This window comes from Mchenga conophoros, linkage group LG9, assembly GCF_057382185.1.
Source record: "Mchenga conophoros isolate Kocher_MC1m ecotype Shallow Benthic linkage group LG9, M_conophoros_male_GT1.1, whole genome shotgun sequence".
NCBI classification, from domain to species: Eukaryota; Metazoa; Chordata; class Actinopteri; order Cichliformes; family Cichlidae; genus Mchenga; species Mchenga conophoros.
In genome coordinates, this window is record NC_140534.1 from 32,992,830 (window position 1) to 33,019,796 (window position 26,967).

Consider the following 26,967-nt stretch of genomic DNA (forward strand, 5'->3'; position numbering starts at 1 on the left):
CTATCTCCACCCACCACCACTTCCCCTGCCGGTGGTGGACTCCCTCAGGTGTCGGTGCGTTGGTGGTTCTTTGTGTCTGGGGGTGGGCGTCCAGGTACACACCGGCTCACTCCTTGGCGGCCGCTTATCGGGGCCTGGAGCCTGGGGCTCGCTCGGGCCCCTTCGGGGGTGGGGTGCCCCCGGCCTCTCGGCCTGGGGCTCGGTCACTCAGGCACAGCTGGCTGCCGGCGGAGCTCACGGGCGCGTCACTGCAACTCCCCCTGGCTTCTGCTCCGCGGCTGCTGAGTGAGCCCTCATCTGGGACTCTCCTCAGCTCTTACTGGGACAGTGGCGCGGCTGCCCCTCTGTTGGTCTTCCATGGTCTCTTGTGTTCTGGGGGCCTCTGGATGTCTGGAGTTTTGATCTCCTCCATACCCGCTTCACACCCTGGAGGACGGGGCTGTGGCCCCCCCACACTCCCTAGCAGATCGTTACATGGAGAAACCTTTGGAATACAAGCACGCTGATCCACACAGGTATGCACACATGGGTGTTCACTGCTCGTAGACTTAAATTACACCTTTCTTGGCTGCTACTTCGAAGCACATCTGTCCTGCGTGCTGCACAACAACATTGAATATTTAGTATTTACTGCTGTTTACACTTAGCTAGATTAATGCGATGGTGTTGTGTTTAGTATGTTGCTTTGTTTTTTGTTGTTTTTGTCTTTTTTTGCTTGTTTTCTATTCTTCTCTCAACAGGTGATCCAGGAGATTTTTTATTTTTTTTCTCCCCCCCTTTCTCACTGTCCCTCTCCCCTTCTGTTTTTCCTTTCCTTCCTCTTTCTTTCTCCCTTTCCTATCTCTCACTCATGTCTGTCCCGTCTGTAACATCTGAAAATAAAATATAATAAATAATAAAAACAAAGATCGACCAAATGGACCAATACGGCAATGCCACGATGATCCATTTGGCAAAGTAAATCCATTGGGTATCCTTGTTGGTCTTCAGACAACAATTCTGATGGCTAAAGAACCAAATGGGACAGGGGGAAAAAAAAAAAAAAAAAAAAATACATGTTGTAGAGCCATTTTTGGGACCACTTCAAGTTGCTTCACATCAATACAGCCATTATAGCCCAAATTGTAATAATATGTATGTATTAAGTCCGTAGTAATTATATACATTTCAAAAATGTACAATAAACTACAACAAAATTGAAATTAGTTGGGGTTTTTTTTAACATAAATTTCTAGTAAGAGAAATTTCAATGGAATATCCCTCAAAACTTTAATTACAAAAAGTTGCAAAAAATAGTTTACAACAACAGGAAATTTATTTTGAGTGTCTTTATAATTTTATTTTATTTTTGAGATACACAAATTTTTATATACTGCAGGAAAAATGAAAATAAATATTACAATGCAAACTTGCAAAGAAAACAGGATGTGCATCAAAATAAACTATTTCCAGCAGTGCGATTTCAGTTCCAAGCATCCCAGAAATGATAGTTTGCACTATAAGGAACTATCGTTTCTGGGATAGGAAGTAGGAAGTGTTATTAACAGCTGATTGGAAATTTACATTTTTTAAAAACATTTTAAAAAGTTAAATGTCACATATTTTATCAGAATATTTCATTATAATAATGTTCTTTACAATATTTCAGTTCAGTTCATTTTTATTTCAAACATTTCAAACATGTGCCTTCACAATCATTACAAAATATCATTCCAATATTTGTTTGAAAAGGAGTAGGCAGAAGTATTTACTTATTTGTCCCTACCCCCTCAATTTTTTACCTCTCATTCATTTAATTTTCTTTTAGTCTTAAATTAAACAAACAACATATGAAACAAAAGTAAAACAAAACAAAACAAAACATACATAAATCAAAAACAAGAAATAAGCAAACCGCACCACAGTATAGTTTCTTTCATCTGAAAAATACAGAATGTGTAAATTTGCAGATACACATGTTATGGAAAAACAAACAAACCACTAACACCAAAAAAGAACCACAACACCATTACCAGCAACATCACCGTCCTGGGTTAACCCTGTTTTCTTCATTCTTATACTTATACATATACTTACTCATATACTTACTTACAAAATCCCACTGCTGTCCTCCCTGCATCCATCTGCACACCCTTCATCCCTCCGTCCCTTCTCGGCTCCACTCTTTGATTTATTCATGTCATTTTTAAAATTATCATCTGTTTCCCAGGAGACTTTCCTTCAATTTAAAATAAGCTTTATGAATTTATTTTGCATGGTTTAACTTGAGCTCTTCTTTGGATTAAAAAAAATAAAAACAGCACTACGATCCAAAATGTTCTTACCAGTTCAGATTAACTAAGCAATCACCAGGTGGCGTTTGGTTGTATGGAGGGGGAAAAAGTGCAAAAATAAAATAGAAATATTAAAATAAATCGAAACATAAATTGTAATTTTATAAATATTTGCTTCAATTTACTTCTGCATTCTGCATCAGCTATGATTTTGTCATAATTACAAAATATTCAAAGTACGTCTGGTAATAGTCGGGAAACCTACACGGGAGGTAGTCATAGGGCATTTTCACAACTGAAAAACAATTTTGTTAAAACACTGTAACCCAATCAATTTTACACCCACTCCAAGTGTCTCAGCTCAAAGAATAAACAATCAGTTCAGCATAATTTTAATAAACTGCATGAAGATGATGTCAGTGATGAAGGGGAACAGAGACGTTCGTAAATGGTCTGGTTCTTATAGAGCGCTTTTCTACTCAAAGCGCTCTATACAACATGCCACATTCACCCCATACACACCCATTCACAGAAGCACTATTATCTATATGGTGAGTGCTTTCTAAATATCATTCATACGCATTCATACTCCAATGGATGCATCAGAGAGTAAGACGGATATTTCATGTCCAAGGATATTTGGCATGAAAACTGGGATCAAACCACCAACCCTCCTGAACTACAGCCACCCCACCTCGTACCTGAGGAGTTTCTGATGGTTCACTGCAGAAAGTTTGGCTCAACTTTAGTTGGCTGCTTAAAACAAGTTATACCATATGGAAAGTTTTTACTTAATACGAGGTTCATTTTTCAGCCATGACTCTTTGTGTGTGAAAATCATTTTCTAATCTGATCACATGTTAACTGTAAATGTAGCTCAAAGCTGTGAAATGGAGAAACAATAACAGCGTTCACGTTTGATATATCAGTTTGGAGATTTCCCAACATTCAGACAACTTTTGGTCCTGAAGAAGGTTTTCATGAACCTTGAAGGACCTGGATAATTTTATCTGATGCCATAATCGGAAATGGTGATGAAGAAGTGCAAAGAGAGCATCTATCGATCCTCGCTCAGCTCATGTAAATGTCTCTATAAGGGCTCTTTTACAAAGAACAGTTTGGGAGTGCGACTCCTCTCACTGCTGCCATAATGCCGTCGGTCATCACACTGACACCAGAGGACACCTTGTAAACATTTAGGAGTACTCCAGCCCTGTGACTTTTCACAGTCGGCATCTTCGAGGCTCCGTCACTGAACAAGACGCTTTTTTACTTTAAATAAAAGGCTGCAAATCCGCCAGTGCTTTTTTTCATAACATGCCTTCACTGTTTGTTTTACTGATCTTCTGATTAATTAGTTCATGTGTTCAGGACTGTTTGCCATCAAGCTTTGTGCCACACAGCACAAGTATTTCTGTTATCGTTGTTGTTATCGACCAACATAACTACAGGTAATGCAGTCTGAGCCTCTGCTCCACAAGTATTTATATAGAAAGAGCTTCAGATTGTAACACAACAGATACATTTATCAATCCAAAATTCCTTTTAGACCAGTCTTTGTTCCTATTAATAATCACATTTATCCATTGATTGGTATTCTTTTCACCTTGCCTCCATCCTGCTGTATCCGAATCATCTCTTGACTTAAATCACTTCTGTTCTTGTTTTAATCGAGCAAAATGTTAGATCAGAGTCAAAGTCGGCAACAATCCCAGCAGATCAGCTGATCTTAAAGATAATTTGAGCAAATTTTAAGCCAAATCTCGTCTTTTAAGCTTGCTATGTATTAATTTGTCATCTGTTTCAGTCATCATTACACCTGGAAAATCATACACAGGGCCCAGTATTTTTGCACCTTTAGTCTGTTCCACAATCAGCTTTGTAACTTATCCCTTTCCCAGCTTCTCAGTTGTTCCGTTTCCAGCTTAACCAGTGTAACTTTGTTTATGCAGAAGGAAACCTCCTGACCACATTTTGTTTCCTGTGCAGAACTGGAGGAATCCCATAAGAAGTGTCACCCCTGCTGGTACACGTTTGCCCACCATTACCTGGTTTGGGAGTGCTGCCCTATGTGGCTTAAGGTGAAGCAGCTGGTGAAGATCATGGTGATGGACCCCTTCCTGGACCTCGCCATCACCGTCTGCATCGTCCTCAACACGCTCTTCATGGCCATGGAGCACTACCCTATGACTGATGAGTTCAATGGCATGCTCACCATCGGGAACCTGGTAGGAACAATGGATGAATGAATGCGTGGATGCTTGGTGGGAAAGCAGTAAAGCATGGTTATTGGTGGAGATATGTGGGTGAGAGACACATAGACACAGGTGCACTGTTCACCCAAAACAATCACAGGAATACAGAAGCAAACAAGATCAGATATTTGCAGAATAATCAGCTCAAAAACTGCTGCTTAACAAAGGCTCACAAACTGAACCTAAATAACAGATGGGGAAACCCCATAAAGGTAAAGGGGGAAACCACAGGGACCATAAAGAAGCCCCATTTCCCCCTGTGCTTATAGCAGATGGTTTATTTTGCCCTTGAGGCCTGTTTATTTATAGCAAGCCCCACCCTCTGCCTCCTCTTTTAATAAACCAGGAATGACTGGAGCAGCAGACAGGTAACTCAAAAGACAGAAAAAGTAATTAACGCAGCTCATGAAAGATGAAACATCGTGAACCAATTGCTTGAGCAACATTAAATGATTATTTGCAGCCCTGTCATGTTTAAATGTGTTTGTCTGAGCTCAATTAAACTGGATCTGAAGCCCACACTGTTGTCTAAACCTCCATTTAACAGCTATTCATTTAAATGTTTCCTTAATGTTTAACTAATAGTTTTAACAGGTTATCCACACTTTAACCTTCAAGAACCTACTAGGAGTAACCCCTGAAGCTCTTTTGTGAACTGAGCGCTTTCTATTATATTTCAGGCCTGGTTATAGGACAATTACTAGGCACGATGTGCCGGGAAAGCAGTGTTCCTCCCAGCTGTAGTAGGTCTCGACCTCCCGTTAGCTTCGAGCTAACGGGAGGTCGAAGGAGGAAGAATGCGGCTAAAACTTTTGCGAGATCCCGAGTTAGTTTTGCGAGATCTCGCAAAAGTCCGTCTTAATTTTTTTTCTCCCATGTCCCCTGCGGGGCTCTGTAACAAATAGTATGGATTTAAATTTGAATTACAAATTTCCTCACCTTTATTCTTAATGACGAGTTCTGATACCATAGTATATATCCATAAAGACGACCAATAGAATAATTTCCAGGTTTTTCAAATAATACCTCCATAGACAGACCATCCTCATGAACACACTCCCGGCTAAAACTTTTGCGAGATCCCGAGTTAGTTTTGCGAGATCTCGCAAAAGTCCATCTTAATTTTTTTTCCTCCCATGTCCCCTGCGGGGCTCCGTAATTTGTTAATAATTTAACTGCTAGAAATGCTTTAGGTTCTGTCATTTTAGTTCATTTTAGCTTTTACATCTTTCAACTCTTTGTACTGTTTAGCTCAACGTGTTTATCTGCAGTGTTAGCTTCAAGTTTCAGCTGTTAATCATAGTTTAGCTATCTATTTGACTGCTGCTGTGTCTTTACCAACTGGCTGGTGAGTGGTTACCATGGTTGCATGTAGATTGCATGAAAGACACCGACTTGTCTGTAAACATTCCCCATTTATTCTCTGAGCTGTCATAAAATGTGCGATACAGTACAAACCGGAAACGAAAAATCTTTACCTTAAGAATAAAAGTTGTGCCTTATCGCTTCAACCAACACATTTCAAAAGATGCAGCTTTTACTTTGAAGGCGAATGTTGTTTCTGATTTCATCACACTTTTCACAGTTTCACTATCTTTTGTGTAGCAGACAGGTGCAGACAAGTTGATGCCCTCCATGCAAACTACTGGTGGCTCTAGCAACCTGATAGCAACCAAAGCAACTGCAAGGATATTTCCAGTGGATCAGCATGCCAGTTTCAAGCTAGCAGCTGCCAGTAACCAGTTGCCAACTAGTCCCGGAATACACACTTATTCCTAGCAAGTAAATAGCTAGCAAGTTTCTTAGCCAACAGTTACCAGAGGGTCACTGACCAGTATTTTAAGGCTGCATGCCTTCAGATTAGCTGTTTCATGTATTTTCCTGCAACTACTCACAGTTGGTGAGGAAAAACCCAGTGGGTGCTGAACGGTCGCTGGCAGGTCTCTCCTGTGTGTCTGAGGCCTTAAGTTAGCTGAGTGCGTCTTGTCATGTACTACCTACCTATCCATTGTTGTCTTCCATAAACTAATAGCATGGTGTATGTAAAGAAACCTGATAATGTCACATCCAATATCCTGTTTCATGCTGGGAAAAATGTCAGGACTTTTACCTGCCACATTTTCAGAGATATGTACTTTATCTCTTTGTATTGTAACACAAGGTTATCTCTAAATCGCTGAAATGAGAGATTCAGTCAGTTTCGTGAATCTCACATCATGCAAACTTGTCTTGGAAGAGCAGAGTGAAGGAAGCTCCTCACTGGTTGTTTACAAGCAGGTGTGGAAACAAACTTCGGGCGGGTTGAAGAGACTGTGACATTTTCCAAAAGTGACAAAGAGCGTGACGGTTTGGGAAACCCCCGTCGGACATTTGAAACCACAGCAAATCTTTTTGGACAATTTCAAATCCTCAGGATTCAGAGAGGAAAAATAGAAACTAATTTCATTGCCTTTCTAGAAAAGTCTGTGTTTTTTTCCTTTTGTAAAAAAAAAAAAGGCAAGGTGGGTTTCAGTATTAGAGCTGACAGATGCGGGTCAGATAGCTTTAAACCACTGTGACTAACTCCAGTGTTTGAGCCCGCAGGTGTCCCGACTATCTGACAGGAGCTGATAGGTTGATGCAATATGGTAATTGGTTCACCTGAGGTGTGAAAGGCCCTCAGCCAGAGTCAGCGTGCTAATCACACCTGTACACACACACACACACACACACACACACACACACACACACACACACACACACACACACACACACACACTTGTTTCCGTCCAGTGATGTCAGGTCTCCTCAGCTCAGGCTGCAGGCAGAAAATGGTAATACAGTTTCTAAGTAGAAACAGTGATTTTGGCCTGCCGGCAGTAGTGGTTCAGTCAGTGGGGCCAGGCTCAAAGGTGGGCCTCTGTGGGAGAGTCACATGGATTATGAGAGATGCTTTTAGTAATGCTATGATGCCCCAGCATTCATTTTCCTCTGTAAACAACCAATCACTTCAAAGAGTAAGTAAACAAAATGATCTTCAGTTTCAACTGAGGCGAATCAGCAGAGAAATACGGCACTGCTTTATTGCTTCTTCTGATTGGTTGCGCAGCCACCAATGCTCACGCTGTCTTTTCACTGTGTTCAAACTACAGAAGTGAAACTCATAAGCTGCTCTAACTCTAAATTTTAGATTAACCAGACACAATATAAGGATTGCAAATGTCGCTGAATCCTAAATAGAAATCTATGGCACAGTTCTGAAATGCCAAAGATGGAAGCTGTCCTGTCACAACCTCCAGAGGCCCAATCAATAGCTGCATGAGTTGATTGTGTTTGCTCAGAACAGGCTCGCAGCAGCTTTAACTGTGTGCTGACAGACATATTTGTTACTGTAACAAAGGCGTACTTAATTGTCTGTATTCATTTTCTTGGCTCACTATAACCATACAGTGAGACAGAATGGGGAGAAGCTGGTCCAAAGCCAGGAGATGTTATTAATCTCTACCCATTAATAGAGCAGCTTTACTAATCTGAAGAAGTTGTATAATTTATGGGACAAAAAAAGCTTTTAAAATTTAAAGTCACCAAAACTTTGAATGGATCTTCTGATGATTTATCTGGTGAGTGTATTTGGACTGCAGAAAATATGGCAAAATAACAATGAAATGACCCTTTAAGGCAGCGGTCTCCAACCTTTTTTGCGCCACGGACGGGTTTATGCCCGACAATATTTTCACGGACCGGCCTTTAAGGTGTCACGGATAAATACAACAAAAATAAAACTAGTACCGGTACCGAAAAAATAAGATTTATTCATAACACACGTGAAAAGACCCAGGAAAACCAAGTTAATGAAAAAAAACGATAACAAAATAACGCTGAAAACCAATAAAAATCCTGAAAACCATACATTTCACACCTGAGCCTAGACTCTCGCGGCCCGGTACCGGTCCGAGGCCCGGGGGTGGGGGGCCGCTGCTTTAAGGCATCTTTTGCCCTGGTTTTTGCTGGAAGAGTCGCTCTCTGTTACTCTTGAAGAGTCTTACTCTTATGTGCTAAGTGTATAGGTGTGAGAGTGGATGGTATTTGATAGCTCACCTCTCTCTGTAGGATTGAGCAGACAGAGCTGATGGATCGATAGTTTTGAAACAAAGTGATTGATTCGATTTATATAATGATGTTGTGTACGTTAAGCTGGTCAGCTGTGTATGCCCACATGTTCAGACAGCTTCAAAACCCCCAAGGAACGTCAAGGAGTCAAAAGCACGAGCTGTTGTATAATATCCCTCTAATGTTGCTGTCATCTTGCCTCCAGTTTAATGCAGCTATATACTTTTGCAACGTAAACAGTTTGAAGCGCTCCTCCATTTCAATTCAGAGGCGCTGAAGTCTCAGATAAACGCCGCGTCGTGTCAACGGGATCCGATTGCACTGTGGAGTCGCTAAGTTCTTTATAGGCTAAAACCTCTAATCCTCACAGATGTTTACATAGCATTTAGCTAGCCTTTCTGACGGACAGGAGAGCCTCTGCTGTGTGTCTCTTTGTGTGTGTGTGTGTGTGTGTGTGTTATGTAAGGATCATTTCAGGTCATTTCTGTGCTGACACAATCGATGTCAGTTTTCACTTTTTGTAGCTATTTCTCGTGTGCTCTTCAGCGTCGCTCTCTGGTTTCACTTATCAATATTTCCATGTGTGCAAAGATCTATAGAATGCATACATTCACTGAAGGCTTTTATCCACAGAGCAGCACTCTGCATCAAGGGCACAACTCATCCTCATTATACTTAACCTTTAATGTCTCTCATCATAGAAGCACAGTATGGACTTTAGATGGATTTTAGATTAAGTCTGGTTTTTTATTTTAATAAATCTGAAAACATTTATCTGATTTTAAGGTTTTGAGTGTATCCTGAATCACAACCTATGACAGTATGACAGCTAGGATACGCTCCAACGAGAAAGAAGATGGATGGATTGAGTTGTCAGTCTGAGAGGGACTAGCAGCTGAATGCTATGTTAACACTGTTTAACTAGGAAATGATAGCATGCTAATATAGCATGTTAATATAGCATGCTAATATAAAGTCTTTGGGTTGTGGCAGTTTCACAGAATTTATGAAATATAAATCAAACATAGTGAGTTCAGTGAGACTGAAAACTTAAGCTCTGTCAATAGAATAGAATAGAAAACCCTGGGCAGATCATATTTACATATACAGGTAGAGATATATATATAACTGACCCATGCATTTTGCAACTGGCTACCCCATTTACATTTCTTTTGATTGCCCTTTTGATTGCTCTATATTTGCAAGCCACTTTGCAACCCGCCACCAACCCAGCTCTTCCCTTCAGGCTGTCTGACTCTGTTGTCATTGGTGCTCACAGGGTTTTCCTGCTGGTCTTCTCACCTCTAGCTTTCTATGTGTCTGCATGGAAAAGTAGGCAGGTCACATAACGGAGGTGTACTACAAAATAAAGCAAATTATTGCATATGAACTTTTAGTTGCTCTAACAATGGAGTGATCGAAAAGTCTTGCGGAACAGGTCTATAAGTCTTGGATCTCCAGGATGAATATCATTCGCTCTACAGTTAATCATATAATCATAATTAGCCAATATTAATCTCTGGCTCTCTTCCACACTGTGTCTTTTTTCATGTCTCCTTCCCTAACCCTCCAACCAGTTGCAATAGATGGCAGCCTAGTTCTGCCTGAGGTTTCTTCCTGTCAAAAGGGAGTTTTTCTTTCCCACTGTCACCAAGGGCTTGCTCATAGAGGGCTGTCTGATTTTGGGGCGTTCTGTGTATTCAGGGGTCATCTTGATGAACAAAAGACTCCTGAATAAAAGGAGGATCATTTCACTTGACACGCTTCTTTCAGTGCTTCTTACCATTAAGTCATTCATTGATGTTGCTCCACAACATTCACGTCTTGAGTCTTAAACCTAAAAAGTCAAACTCTGTAACTCTTCCAATTCTTTTCCGACGTCGTGTTAGCATGTAGGTGAAGAATGAGACGTTTCCTTGCTCTGATGAAAGGTGTTTGTTGCGTGACAGGCTTCTTCTGTGGTGTTTCCTCACAATAACACACAGTCCTCTGCTGTAACCTATCTAATTTGGTCAGCATAGTCCTGCCCTTGCTAACAGGCACTAGGACAGTGATGGGGAAGCCAAAAACTCAGGGATGTAAAATGTTTTAAAGTAAAATTAGCGTATAAACAGAATTTAGGAAAAACATTTTAAAAACTGATGAGCTTTAGACTTGAACAAGCAATTTATCATCAGGAAATCCACATGGACACGGTGTCTCTGACCAAAGCCTCTGTGTGTGTGTGTGTGTGTGTGTGTGTGTGTGTGTGTGTGTGTGTGTGTGTGTGTGTGTGTGTGTGTGTGTGTGTCCCGCTGCTTACTCATTACATCTGCCTGGTTGTGACAAAAATAATCATGTGTGTCTCGCGCACACACTCACACAGTCCGTGTCATCCTCTCTCTGCTGATGTTACTGTTATTACTGAGTGCTGATGTCGACAACCCCTGTTTGGGAGCCAGCAGCATTCGCACACACACACACACACACTTACTTGCTGACCCGAGTAGTTTTTCATTGCTCAGTCAATGAATCAGCACGCGCAGACACACACACTCAGTGGAGAACACAGTGTCTAGACCTTAAACTTGCCATCTCTTCGTTCTCACAGACATAACTGTTTGGTGAGGAAGCGAGCGAGTCTGCTGGCTGAACTGGATCTCAGACCTAGATCTCGGCCCACAGACTAACGCCTGTTTCACAACAAAGTGTGGACAGTTAGTCGTGTATAATTTTAAAAAGCAAGATGTCTGTGAAGATTCTCAGTCATCCAGGTCATCGAGGAATTCGCATGATAAGGTGGGGCCAGGTTTCACAATGAACACACCCGAAACTCTGGCTGATTGGGACCCACGCCCAGTTTCCCACCTTGGCTCAGGCGATTAGAGGATCATCAGGGGGTCCTTTTGTCCCTCTGTGGGGGGAAACTGCCACTAGGTTTATATCTGGGACTCTCCACCATTGGACCTTAGAACTGAAGAAGCTTCTCGGATGAGAGGTGAAACGTCTTCAAGCAACTTAAAGAAGTCCAGACGCTTTTCTTTCCAAGCTCCTTTAACTTTAAAAAGCAAGCTAAACGTAACTCCTCTGATTTGGAGTAAAATCGCAGAGTGCTAGGATTAGGAGATGAAGCAAAGTAACTTACCTGATTAAAGTGTGCTCTGAAAAGTTCAGGTGAGACATGTCTGCCTTTAAGACCCTCCACACAGAACTTGTATAAAAAGATGAATGCAGTCAAACCACTGTTGATGATGTCGCACTCAAATTAGTGATTTGGCTGCTGCAATGCTACCAAGCTTGGTTAGTGGTTCGTATCAGTAAACTATAGAGTTCAAATGCACAGACACTCAATCATTCAAAGTACAGGAGCTCAGACTGTTTGGCAGGAGCCATATTATTGGTCACATGATGTCATTAAAAATGCTCCAAAAGGCCACTCAGCTGAGGTGAAGCCTAGCAAACAGCTCCAGCTGCCTGTGAGGTGGAAGTGAGCCTCAAGTGGACAACAGAGGAACTGCAGCTTTATCATTTCTGTGTTGGTTTCCACTTGTTTTATTTGTCTAATCTTCATATTTTATGGAGACCTAAAGCATTATTACGCTGCACTTTATTGTGGCGGGATTACTCGCTACCTGACTGGCGAGTTTTGTTCACAGCCAATGTCAGGACAGCTGTTTGTAAAGTAACCTAAATTTTAAACTGTATTATTGATATTTATTCTCATTGGCCTATTTTCAGTATTCAATACAACCCTCCACTCCCCACCCCAAAACCTAAATAAATTGTACAATGATTAATTTAATAACAAAATGCTAATGAAGCAAATGAGATACAAATGAAAACTAATATATGCAAATTAATATTGTCCTAATTTTCAGAGCAAATCTATGCATATATGTATCTCTTAAAATAATAGAAAGGAAGGAAAACTGTGATCTGTTGATTTCTTTTTAATAGATAGATAGATAGAACTTTATTAATCCCTCGGGTGGGTTCCTCTGGGAAATTCGATTTCCAAAAAAGCACAGCACCGACAGAAGTTACAGAGTTACAGAATATTACACACACATATATATAAATACAGAGACAATATAAATAAAATATACGAAGGGGATAAATAGAATAAATAGGACTAAAAAATAAAAATACAAGTGAATTGCACATTTCAAGTATTGAGGTCTATTGCACTGTTGACTATTTACAAAAGTATTGCACAAAAGGTATTGCACAGTGAGGTGAAGAGGCTGTGCAATAGACTGATTTATGGGAGAAATGTACTTGTACAATGTAATGTAATATGTTTACTGGTTTAATTTAGGTTTTTTTTTTCATGCTTGAACTTTGCCATGATTTCTGAAAGTTGTATGAAGTATTGCTGTGGTTGGTGCACTCCATATGGTGTTCCTGTTCATTTTGTCTTGCATTTAAAAACTTTAGAAATAAAACAGGGGGAAAAAAATCAGTCCATGTGTTTTTATAATAAAAATAAATCCGAGTGATGTTCGCTGAGCCTCAGCGTTCAGAGAGTTTACCAAATATTTCTTGCATAATAAAATAAAGCGTTCTGAGAAGTGATGTGATTTTTAGCTGGAGCCCAAAGGCAGCTGCTGACATTTGACAGCTGAACTGTGTCTAACTTGATTAATGTCACTCCGCCTGATGTCAGCACACCGTTACACTCTGTGCACCGATCAGTAACACACACTCTTTAAAAACAGAGCGCTGATAAATGTGACTGCTGAACCCACAGAACATGCAAACTCAGGCAGGATTCAAACCAGCAACCGCCTCTTTGTCCTTTGTCCTCCACATCCTGACCCTCCTCCTCCTTTCTCTTTTCCTTTATTCTTAGTTTTATCTTCCTCATCATTCTTCTTTTATTCTTCCTCTCCTTCTCCGTTACCCCATTTCTCGTCTTCTTCTTCACTTCTCTTCCTTTTTCTTTCACTTCTCCTCTTTAGCCTCCTTCTTATTCTTCTCTTCCTCACCTTCTCCTCTTCTTGTTCTCCTTCTGTTAAATTTGTTTAAATTTACCTTTTTTTCAGACTGATTCATTTCCTCTTAATCTTTGATTCTATGTATTTCTTCACCCTTTGGTTCTGAAAGAGCCTCCTTCATCATTACATCAAACACACACACACTTTACCTGTGTGTGTGTGTGTGTGTGTGTGTGTGTGTGTGTGTGTGTGTGTGTGTGCGTGCGTGCGAGCGAGCGAGCGAGCGAGAGCAAGAGAGAGGCTCTCCTGATGCCAGTAATAATAACAGCATGATTGTTGAGTAGCTAATCAACGCACTACAGAGTTAATGAGCCCATATAAGAGGATCGAGGTGTGTGTGTGTGTGTGTGTGTGTGAGTATTTTAGAGAGAGGTAACCCCAGAGCCTCTGATTTTCTGTAGCACCCAAACACAGAAATAAAACTGAAGTGAAAACTCACTTTTTAGGAGACGTACATGCACACATTTTTCATACAAACTGGTTGTGAAACACACACAGGCTGAAAAACACACATGCACGCACACATACACACGTGTGTCACGTAGCTTGTGTCACATCGAGGATCCCCTCAGTCTGGAACAACAAGCAGGGAGAGGAGCTGCTGCAAAACACGAACACACACACACAGAGTGGAATAAACCCACACTTTAAATGTAGCAAACACACAGACACACGTGTGATGTACAGCAGAGCGAGGCAGACCCTGGATGAGCTGAGGTCTGCACTGAGAGGCAGACAGAGAGGCTTAAGAGATCAAACCAGAGGAGCAGCCAGCTGAGAAAAAGTCTTATTAGACTTTCTAAAATCACCAAATCAACACTGAGAGACTCTGTCTGTCACACAGGTCTGTCACCAAGTCCTCAGATCACTGCTGCCTAAAAACTCACACCACTCAGCGATGTTGCAAAGAGGGGAATTAGCTTTAAAGTCCGACACTGTTACTTGTATCAGGCTCTAAACGTGCTTCCTTCTGCTGTAAAGCCGAGATTTGAACCTGGGAGTGTATGGGGACTGACTCAGTGCTGGAGACAGCCTCGAGTGGACATTAGAGGAACTGCAATTCGTGGTACGTTCTGTGCTAGCTTCATCTTTCAGCTGTTTGAAAGATGCTACACTTCATGCTAACTGACACACATGCTAAAGTTAGCATAGCAGGTCAGTGTGCTGGAACGTCCTTTTATTCTGGAGCAGCTGAAATCCTGCTGGTGTTTAAAGAACTTGTGTACTTCAGCAGCAGTTATACGAGGTGACGTGTGTGTGTGTGTGTGTGTGTGTGTGTGTGTGTGTGTGTGTGTGTGTGTGTGTGCGCGTGTGTGTGTGTGCGTGTGTGCGTGTGTGTGTGTGTGCGCGTGTGTGTGTGTGTGTGTGTGTGTGTGTGTGTGTGTGTGTGTGAACCTAACCCGGTCTGAAATGTCCTACCCTTTGGCTAACTCTGCCCTTCATTTAGTTCTTGTATCTCTGTGTGGTTGTGTGTCCTCACCTGACTGTCTCTGTCTCTACCTGCACATGTCCACGTTCTTTCCTTTGTGTTGTGTGTACTTTTGTGACTCAGCTTCCTTTGTATTCTCAGTACTACTAACCCCAACGCTTTGAAGTGTTACAATTAGTTTCAGTTTTTGTGTACTCTCAATACAAGAACATTGTGTTGTTACTTTGTAGCTCTTGTATCGTCTAATTGTGTGAAAAGCATTTTTCCCATGGGTGGTGGCTGACTGTCTAAGCCGGTCATTTCCAGCTTTATATTTTCCCTCTTGGACTGGTTAGAGTAGCTTTGCATGATTGACAGTTCAAAATAAGCCCGATTTCTCTCATCCTGGGGCAGCAAAGTGAAAGACAAAATATAAAAACCTTCTCGTCTCGACGTCTGCTTCAGCATGAGCACATGCTGCTGCCGCTGTCATCGTTCTCCATGTTAAATATGTTTTCACTTCCTGCAGACACAGGCAGAGGCTGTGATATTTCAGAAACACTTCTAGGTCCTTTTAATCATCTTTAATCAAAATAATATGGACACACAGGGCTTTGCTGCTGCATTTACGATCTGCTGCTAACATAAACATTTACAGGAATACCGTTTTGTGATTCAGAGCGTGCTGCTGTAAAAACAGTCTCGGAAAATTATGTGTGTGTTTAAAGAATGCTAACATAAAACAGCGTTGCAGCGCTCTCCCCACGTCCCAAACCTAGCTTACATTCCTTGCTGTGTCTCTTTCAGGTGTTCTCCGGCATCTTCACAGCAGAGATGGTGTTGAAGATCATCGCTCTGGATCCATACTACTACTTCCAGACGGGCTGGAACATCTTCGACAGCATCATTGTCTGCCTCAGCCTCATGGAGCTCGGCCTGTCCGATGTGGAGGGGCTCAGCGTGTTGCGCTCCTTCAGGCTGGTAAATCACACCGATTGTCCCACATTTACCACCAAATTCAACAAAGGGGTGGCTTGAATTAAAATGTTGTTGATCATTACAACACGTAGTTCATCAGCCAGCTGATTTCTGATTGATTTGGAAGGACTAAAAATCCTGAAACCCAACTAAGGATGTGATTCCTGAGTAATTAAATTAAATTTCAATGTATTTTATTTTGAATAAAAATCTAATTTTATTTATCTACAAATACTTAAAGGTAGGTACATTAGAGTAAATGGCTAACAAGTCAGTTTTTACAAGAAACAAAGAAATGCACTTGTTACATTTTGTCAGATCTTAGCAGGAGAAATAGTTTCTAAAACATGTTGATAGAAAGTCACATGGTGTCACATTACCCTCGTACAGGCAGTCTGACATTAGAAAGCACATTCCAATGTACAAACACAAGAACAGCTACATCCGCTCTCTGTTTCATTAGGAATTATTAAAGTGGACATCGCAGTATATTCATAGTCGGGAGATAATAATTAAGCTGGAAACTCAGCTGATGGGCAGCTGAAGGCCCAATGAGACGGCAGTGTTCAGCGGGATGTTTCGCACCTCGCAGAGGACGTGATGATTGGCTGATAATGAGCGGTGTCACTCAAAATATAAGTTCCACTGTGTCCAATTTTGCTTCACCGGCAAACAAGGAAAACAAGATGAGGACAGTAGTGGTCACACACACACAGACACACACAGACACACACAGACGCACACACAGACACACACAGACGCACACACACACAGACGCACACACAGACACACACACTGACACACACACTGACACACACACAGACACACACACACACAGACACACACACACACACACACAGACACACACACACACAGACGCACACACTGACACACACACAGACACACACACACACAGACGCACACACTGACACACACACAGACACACACAGACGCACACACTGACACACACACAGACACACACACTGACACACACAGACGCACACACACACAGACGCACACACAGACACACACACAGACACACACACTGACACACACACAGACACACACACACACAGACACACACACACACACACACAGACACACACACACACAGACGCACACACTGACACACACACAGACACACACACACACAGACGCACACACTGACACACACACAGACACACACAGACGCACACACTGACACACACACAGACACACACACTGACACACACACAGACACACACACACACACAGACGCACACACTGACACACACACAGACACACACACACAGACGCACACACTGACACACACACAGACACACACAGACGCACACACAGACACACACACACAGACGCACACACTGACACACACACAGACACACACAGACGCACACACAGACACACACACTGACAGACACACACACACACACACAGACACACACAGACGCACACACAGACACACACACAGACACACACTGACACACACAGACACACACACACACACACACAGACGCACACACAGACACACACACAGACACACACAGACGCACACACAGACACACACACAGACACACACTGACACACACACAGACGCACACACAGACACACACACACAGACGCACACACTGACACACACACAGACACACACAGACGCACACACAGACACACACACTGACAGACACACACACACACACACAGACACACACAGACGCACACACAGACACACACACAGACACACACTGACACACACACAGACACACACACACACACACACACAGACGCACACACAGACACACACACAGACACACACAGACGCACACACAGACACACACTGACACACACACAGACACACACACACACACACACACACAGACACACACAGATCCTCGCAGGCTGTCTTCATCAGTCTGCGTCGATCTTTCTAAGTGTCACTCTGGGTATTGTCAGGTTCTACCAGAGGCAAACACACTCACACACACAGACTCGCACACACTAATAAAGCCACTCTGATGTTTGAGCCTTTCTTCTGCGTCGGCCTGGTTTCTTTGTTTTTTCTTCCTCTGTTCTGTTTCTCTTTTGTTCCTCTGTTTTCTCAGCCGTGCTCTGTAATTTTGAATACTGTTTTTTTTCTTTCTCTCCTCTCTCTCTGATGCTGACCTTAATTTTGTTTCATGCTTTCATTGTCTTTGAGTCTTCCTCTCTCTTTCGGTTGATTTATTGAAAATAAAGAGAGAAGTAAAAAAACACCTGTGAGTCCAAAAACGACACAAAGCCCCATCTGTGGCAATATGAGTATGCAGCTTCAGACACGATCGTCAAATGAACTTCAAATAAATAAAATCAGCAATTTTCCTCAAATCTTCGATTTAAATTTCTGTTTGTTTTGTCAGACTTGTTAAAGATCCAAATATCTCTCAATCTTAGAGACATTTACACCATTTACTTCAGACAAACATGACATTTCAGGCAAAGCTGATGAAATTTAGCAGATGAACACGAGGCAACTTGGCTATCATCCTAATAAAAATGGAGGCTAGGCGCTTGGTTACTGCGGAACTGCCGAGCATATTAACCATGACAGGCCACACCAAACTCTCCTCAGAAATCCTGTATTGAAGTTTTACAGACACCCATCATGTGATGTTAATTATTCTTGACATGTGACCATAGGATCAGATGAATAAGGTCCCAACCACACAGGCCTAGAGACCAGTCAGTGACCAATGAGTGGTTGCTAGGGAAAAAGGTGTATTCCCCGTAGGGCTGGGCGATATGGCCTAAAATTCATATAATGATATGATATAATTTGAAGCACGTGCGGTAATAATATATATCACGATATATTCTTTTCTTCTGTATAACGTATTTTCCACACTAAAAATCCTTTAATTTTCTCAAAAATCGAGAGTGTGCCTTATGTATGAATTCTGGTTGTGCTTACTGACCTCAAACCGATTTCTGCGTGCAGAAATCTGTTAAAAAAAATGTTTTAGTACAACTTTGGTAAGCCGCACAGCTTGATGGATTGTCAGAGCATTATGGCTGCCGTAGTGAGGAGCTTCGCGAAGTAATCTGGGTCCAAAACTCCGTCAACTTCAGGTCCCAAAGTCAAACAAACACTGAGAGTTAAAAACGGTCTAAATTCTTTCATCTTTAATTAAATCATCAGCGTTGCTGCTTTATCAGGTGTAACAATTAAGTTTTACATCGATGCATCCATGAAAACAGAATTTATTAAATTTAACAGAGACAGAAGTTAACAGGAAGTTAGCTCGCTAGTTTACACCTAAACATTTCATACCATGTTCTGACTGAGAGATTTCTGAAACAATTCAAACGTACAGCTCTGCTATCACTTCCAACATAAATGAAGACAGAAACTAAACAGCAGTGACGTTTTAGGGGTTACTGAAGTTTGACTACCTGACATATAATGTTGTGCTACGTGATCGCTAGCGACACAGCTATGTTAGCATAACATTAGCACAGTGAAGCTGGAGGATGAACGCCAACTTTTTTTCCACTCATTAAAAGTTAACGTGAGGGATTCTGGTGGTCAGGGACAAATGCAATCGCATAGCAGGATGCTGTACACGGGCCAAACTTCAGTCAGGAGAACAACTGAGATTATTCATCCACAATACGAGGTTAGTTATTAATATACTGCAACAACATGGGAATAGAGCAGCTGTGAGAGAATTCAACATTAATGAATCAATGTTACGGAAGTGGAGGAAGCGCAGTTTTTGGCTTTCCCCATATTTCAAAAGGGCTTCATCTCTTTGCTGTGACTGTCGCCGGCCATAATTTGCAGATGATAATGGTTTTAGCCACTGCGATGCTTTCGACCAAAACAGGCGCCGCTTGATGACATCATCAACATGCGCTATCGCGATAGAGCGATATAGTCAAAATCTCTATCGTTGGCCAAATTTATATTGTTTCTATCGTATATCGTTTATATCGCCCACCCCTAATTGCCCGTCCTCCTTGTGATTGCTTTGACCACCAGTATGTTGCTGCAGTTGTAGTTGGAATGGACGTCATGCACCTGCCCACAAACACTGCTCTCTGGGCTGCAGTCAAACTGTGCAAAGTGTGACACAAACCAGAAATGAAGAGTTTACCTTCAAAGTAATAGTTGTGTCTTTGCAACATGTTGGCTGCAGTGCTGAGGCACAACGTTCAGTTCAGTTCAGTTCAGTTCATTTTTATTTCAAACATTTCAAACATGTGCCTTCACAATCATTACAAAATATCATTCCATTATTTGTTTGAAAAGGAGTAGGCAGAAGTATTTACTTATTTGTCCCTACCCCCTCAAGTTTTACCTCTCATTCATTTAATTTTTTTTTTGTCTTAAATTAAACTAACAACATATGAAACATATAAACATATGAAGTAAAACAAAACATAACATACATAAATCAAAAACAAGAAATTAGCAAGCCCCACCACAGTATAGTTTCTTTCATATGAAAAATACAGAATGTGTATATTTGCAGATACACAAGTTATGGAAAAACAACAAACCAAACCAAAACAAAACAAAAAAACCAACCAAAAAAGAACCGCAACACCATTACCAGCAACATTACCATCCTGGGTTAACCCCGTTTTCTTCATTCTTATACTTATTTAAAATTAGGTTTTTATATTTTACTTTAAACTGTTTTATGTTTTGACTGTCTTTTATTTCTTCTGTTAGACTGTTCCATAATTTAACTCCTGCAATTGAGATTGACATAGTTCTTAAAGTTGTTCTAGCACTTTGTATTTTTAAATTCCATTTCCCTCTTAAGTTATACCCACCGTCTCTTTCTATGAACAATTTACAGATTTCTTTTGGAAGCAATTTATTTCTTACTTTATACATTATTTGCGCTGTTTTAAGCTTCACCAAGTCTTGGAATTTAATAGCTTGCATTTTGACAAAGAGTGCATTTGTATGGTCCCTGTACCCCACATTATTTATTACAGTTTTTTTCTGATGGCTTAAGCACATTTTTTGTAACTATTGGCTATTTTTGCAAAACTCTACACACAAATAAGAAAACTCTTCTCCCAATCAACAAAACATTGTAGTTTTCTTGTAAAAGCGAATAACCCTGCTTAACTCTCCACACCTTTGTAAAAATGGTATTTTGGTATCCAACAGTTAACACAAGCCATCACATTACAGTTTTTTCTGAATGCTTAAACCCTAACTGTGATTCTTACAGCACAATTTCTAAAACTATTGATACTTATAGCAAAACCACTCACTGAGTTTGCAAAACTAAAAGCACAAACACTGCTTTGCACTCAGTTTGCCATTTTGTAACACACACTTTGCAAACCTGTAGCTACAATCCACTGCACAGCACTCTCTTTGCAGAACTGTAAACACAACTCACTGCTTTACACCCAATTCCCAAATGATCAACACACTCCTAGCAAAACATTTATGGCCATTATTTACACTATTTTGTAATGAAAACGTCAAAACAAACACAAGTGTTTATTTCCAAGTCAAAACGAAATAGTAATTTCACTGAGGAAAAAAAAGAAATCAGTCTACATCGTGTCGTCTCTCTGGATCTAGCCACCAAATTTTTTCTACATCACATACAATGTCCTCTAGTCGAAGGCACTGGGGAAAATATCTTCTGGAATTTTACATCTATGGTATTGTTGTGTTTCTCATTGGCATACAGCAGTGCTACAAATCTTAGTGCAAAGTGACTGTACTAACGGATTCTCATTTCCAAATGTCCTTATGATGGTTGCTACAGTGTAGCGGCTCGAGTTAGGCTGAACCCGTTGGCCAGCTTCCCTCAGGGTCACTCCATGGTTGATTACATGGTCCACTATTGTAGCTCTGATGTCATCAGCAATTCTATTTCTTACTCTTCTTACCCTTCTTCTCCCCCTCCTCGTCCTCCTCTTGCTCGTCCTTGTCCTTGTCGTCCTCTTCGTCCTACTTCTTCACCTCCACGTCCTCTTCCTCGGCCTCCTCTACTTCTCACTCTTCCTGCTCCCTCCATTGTACAGTGCAGGCTGATTGCAAAGTGAACTAATTATCTAAAAAAGTTTTCACATGTGACAGTGTGCCAGACAGTTGGCAAAATAGCCATAAATGTGTATAGTTTTTCTAGGATTGTGTTGATCATTTGGAAATTGGGTGTAAAGCAGTGAGTTGTGTTTACAGTTCTGTTCGCTATGGCGAATAATCTTCAGCAGTAGTAATAAATTACAAAGTGATAGTACATTCATGCAGTTGTAAAAACCATGACAATATATTATGTAATCCAAAGTATTGAGAATACATTTCTCTCATTGAGTAACGTAATGGCTTGTGTGTAATCATGTATTCAGTACATTTTAAAAGTAACCTTCCCAACACTGTATACAAGCAGTACTAGTCAAACATTGGGCCACATCTTCAGATTTAATGTTTTTTCTCTGTGTATATACATATATAGAGGTGTGTGTGTGTGTGTGTGTGTGTGTGTGTGTGTGTGTGTGTGTGTGTGTGTGTGTGTGTGTGTGTGTGTGTGTGTGTGTGTGTGAAATTTGCTGGGACAATCTTTTATTAAATAACAAGTGACATCCTTTCTGATCAGTTTGTTATGCTTTATCCATTTATACAATTTTGCTAGTGTATTGGGGTGATATTTTCTTTCTTTCTTATTATTTGGTGGAATCTAAAAACGTGGATTTAGAAATATACTGATATAATTTTCAAGATCTTCAAGATCTTTATTTGCTATTTTGTTTAATTTGCAATAAAAAACTTTTCACATTTGATGATTAGCTATATATTGTTTTTTATTTCATATTCATGTTTGAGATAAAATCAAGCATTAAGGCAAACACATTTCATTAACAAAGAAACTTAAAGGCCACAAAATTTTGTTCACACGAATCACACCACCATGAATAAAAGCCGACTACAGCATTTAAAGCAGGTACAAGAAACATTTTCTTAATGGCACCGACACCTTTCTTATGATCATTATTACAATTTTTAAAACCATTTTTTTCTTCATCAGCACCCAAGGACATTTCATTAGATTTTTTTCTGGAAAATCAAAGAGAATTAATGCTACACAGCTGTCTACACATAAAATGTTTTCTGTCAGATGTTACATTTTGATGCAAAGATGCTGTCCTGTTTTAACTACACGCATTCTAATGTTTATATGATTTACTACAGTAATCTAATCTCTCCCAAGAATGTAAAGAAACTCCATGATACGTTGCTGCAGTAGAGCGAGGAATATATAATTAAATACTCCATGTCCACTGGTCTGTGCAGCCTCGACCTCTCTGTACATTTCATTTGTGTAGCATGTGCCCCCGTTTGCTTCCACCATGTTATCAATCTTCCTGATGAGCTCCACCACCTGCTGTCTGTCACTGCTATGGTTTTCGAAACGGTGAAACCTGTTTCCACATCTTTGGATGACTCGCTGTAGATCTGGTGTGGATTCACGTACATACTGCTGTATGGTCTTGGTTCCAAGTTCACGACCACGTGTGAACAACACAATCATGTAGTGGTTAGCCTGTGGACCAAACAGCTCCTGCAGGGCTTCCACAGCATTTTTCTCCTCTTTGGTGAATCGACCGACTTGGATGACCAGCAGGAACACATGGGGGCCTGGGCAGGAGACTTCAACACATCTCACAATTTCTCTTTTTATGAATTCTGGAGATTTTGCTGTGTCCAGGATCCCTGGTGTGTCTACTACACTAATTACTCTATTACCCCACCGCATCACTTCTTTTGTACAAGTCGCAGTAACTGACTCTGCACTGGGTTCAGATCTGAAATATTCTCCTCCCAGGATGGTGTTTCCGACAGCACTCTTGCCCACACCAGTTTTTCCAATCATCACAATTCTCAAATCAGGACCTGCAACAGAAATTGTGAGACATATAGTTTCTTTTTTTTGGTCAGAGTATCTAAATAGCTCAGTGTGTAAATAAATCAGTTTTCACTTAATAGGAAATTAACTATATACCGAACAAATTAAATCTGTTGCTTACCTTGTGAAAATGAAGCCATACTTTCTCTAACTGTTGTTTCTTCACAGGTGAGAAATGGAAAAATGAAGAGAAACTTAGTGTTTATTTATAGATCCAAAGCTGACACACCTGCAGCATTTGCATATTGCATACGGGAGGCGTGGCAGGTTTAGTTCTATATAATGCAGACAGAGAGCAGCACAGCCAGCAGATACACACAGCTTGTCTCTTCCAGATTTCTGCATTGTATTGAGGGCCATGTCTCACAGTAAGTCTTTCTTATAATCTTTTTTTAATTTTTTTTATTTTGTGTCTCACACACACTGTCAATGTTTAAGAAATGTGTTTACATAAGTTTGTGGTTTATGACAGTATCAGAGGAAAAATATTTCTTTCTATTTTTTTGTTCACAGACAAGATTTCAGTTGTTCTTCTGGGAAATGTGGATTATCTGAAAAAATCCCTGATTACCATCATCCTGGGGAAAGACGCGATTAAGCTCTCTGAAACAGGGGCTCTTAAAAACCGAGAGATTTATCAAGATGACAAGTTTGTGTTCACATGTATATCAGACACAAATAATGCCATAAAAGAGTTGTTTCTGGAGAATCCGGTCCCTGACATGTGTGTGTTGATGGTGGAGAATGAGTTTTCACTAGATCATGTGTGGCAGCAGATAGGAAATCTGAAGGAGGTCACTGGAAAACCTAAAGATGAGTTCATAGTTGTGCTGCCTGGGAACAGAACTACTCCAGATTACCCATTCAAATGCTACACCATGCTGCAGTTTTTCACTCAGCTGAACGATCTGGTGAAAATGAAAGATGAGACAAATATGAGGTAAGGTTCAAAAACCAGAAATGTATACTGACTGATTATTTGGGATTTGATATTCTCATAATAAGAACATTAAGGTGATTTTACAGTGTACATTAGTACAAATGGTAGGTTTTGGTTTGTAAAGTAATACATATTCACTTGTTATTACTAAACTACAGACCTGCTTACAACCCTGGGTCACAACATCAAACGGATATGAAAGGTAAGGCACAATCTTTCCTCGGTATGACAACACAGAACCAATGTTCACTCAAGGGTGTTTAATTAATTAAGAAAGAACTGAAAGATTTAATGGATACTTACAAATTCTCTTATTTGGCCTTTCTATTCAGGTGGCAGATTTAGCAACACCACCTACGAGGACCCTATGATGACTTCAAAAAGTGGGAAATGTTTTCAAACTTGCACAAGTATTAATTACAAAAATCTGTGCTAAAGTTTTTGTGAACATTCTGATCATAGCAGTGCATGCATGTTTTTAAACCAATTAAAAGAATAACATTTTTCATTTTCAGTATATAATATGTTCTTTTTCTTCTTCAACAATGCAGGAAAGTGCACCATCACCAATGTGAACCTTGTTCTGGTGGGAATGGCAGGCACTGGAAAGAGTGCAAGTGCAAACTCTATTCTTAGGAAGGAAGCTTTCCTGTCCACATCCAGTTCATCTTCAGTCACCAGAGAATGTCAGGTGGAACAAAGAGAAATAAATGGCGTACATGTACGTGTGATTGATACTCCAGACATCTTTGATGATGAAATGCCATCATCAGTTAGAGAAAAACATGTAAAAAGGTGCAAACAGCTTTGCGAGTCAAAACCTTGTGTGTTTGTACTTGTGATGCATGCGAGCAGATTTACAGATGGTGAGAGAGACATACTAAAAAAATTAGAAAGAGCTTTTGGGAGCAAAGTTAGAGAAAAAACTGTTATACTGTTCACCCGAGGTGATGACTTGCAGCGCGCACGAATGAGCCTGGAGGATTTTCTGCATCGCTGCCAACCTGCTCTGAAGGAAATAATTCAAAAGTGTGGCAACAGGTGTGTCCTCTTTGAGAACATGTCAGATTCATGTCAAGTGGAAAAATTAATGAACCTAGCAATCGCTTTGTCAAAACAGTAGAACGTATCATTGAAAATCGTACCAAAAAAATGGATCATTTCTTTTGAATATAAATATGAATAAACAAGACCTTGAGATAATTTTATCTCATTGGGCATACATTTAAAGTTAGCGCTGCTTTTGTGTTTTCAAATCTTTTTTAATCCTTTTTTCAGCGTTAAATCAGAGATGGTTATAGTTGTAATTGAACTTTTTTTCTGAAATTGGTGGCTGGATTTTGTCTTTTATTATTTCTTATTGTGAACTGCTGTAAAATATTTGTGTGAGAGTGATCAATAAAAAAATACACCACAAATCATCATTTACCAAAGTATGACTAGAGACGTTGTTAAACGGTTGTAACCAGGAAGTCACGTATACAAGCACAGATACACTCACAGTTGCATACACAGTGCCTTTAACTTTTATGACACACCATAGGGGTTTTACAATGGGGTGCTTGTGTGTTCACTGAACAAAAGACTGCGCAGGAAGGCTGGAATTTGATGTTGGCTGGGGTCAGGTGGGGAGTTTGTATCTCCAAGATGCTGACCTGACTGGCTGCCCTTGCAAGTTAAAATGGATTGAGCTCTGAGTGTTGTTAGATTTATATTATTGGATTGTCATTTATGCTTAGAAATATCTACTCATATATCCTTAGAGTTTTATAATCAATGTCATGTTGGTAGAGGTTTGATCCTTAATAGTCTGGAAAGACTTTGTGTGCATTCCAGAGTGTTCTGGCATTCACACCCACATCCTGGGAGCATGGGAGAGGTCGTACCTTCTCTTATTGTTTCATGGTAGGATAAACACATCTATATCTGTTTAAGTCTAAGTGCCTTTTGTTTAGATGAACTGCTGGACTTCCAGACCAGCAGGTTTAGGGAAGTCGTTTATGGGGTCACACTCTGACCCACACAGAAAATTAAGGACCAAATTTTTCACTATGGTTGCCTGATAATGAGAATGAAATGGGTTTCATACAGTGGGTTATGTCAGAGAGTCTGGTGCCGTTTAAGGTGGACTTCCA

At 40.6% G+C, this 26,967-nt stretch overlaps 3 protein-coding genes across 3 annotated transcripts; 2 read left to right on the forward strand and 1 right to left on the reverse strand.

Annotated features, from left to right (window-relative positions):
• Positions 1–3,301: 3,301 nt before the first annotated feature.
• On the forward strand, positions 3,302–16,039 carry LOC146567687 (sodium channel protein type 3 subunit alpha-like). Its single transcript, XM_085285868.1, has 3 exons — positions 3,302–3,389; positions 4,263–4,501; positions 15,809–16,039. Exons 1-3 carry the CDS (start codon positions 3,302–3,304, stop codon positions 16,037–16,039), a joined length of 558 nt encoding a protein of 185 aa, XP_085141994.1.
• A 6,732-nt stretch (positions 16,040–22,771) lies between these two features.
• LOC146567688 (GTPase IMAP family member 7-like) lies at positions 22,772–24,057 on the reverse strand. The gene is made up of 2 exons (XM_085287689.1): positions 24,014–24,057; positions 22,772–23,879 (listed from the first exon to the last, which is right to left on the reverse strand). Exons 1-2 carry the CDS (start codon positions 24,030–24,032, stop codon positions 23,182–23,184), a joined length of 717 nt encoding a protein of 238 aa, XP_085143815.1. The 5' UTR covers positions 24,033–24,057; the 3' UTR covers positions 22,772–23,181.
• A 155-nt stretch (positions 24,058–24,212) lies between these two features.
• Positions 24,213–26,250, forward strand: LOC146567689 (GTPase IMAP family member 6-like). The gene is made up of 5 exons (XM_085287688.1): positions 24,213–24,260; positions 24,406–24,832; positions 24,991–25,034; positions 25,165–25,215; positions 25,384–26,250. The coding sequence occupies exons 1-5, from the start codon at positions 24,251–24,253 to the stop codon at positions 25,953–25,955; spliced, it is 1,104 nt and encodes a 367-aa protein (XP_085143814.1). The 5' UTR covers positions 24,213–24,250; the 3' UTR covers positions 25,956–26,250.
• Positions 26,251–26,967: the final 717 nt, after the last annotated feature.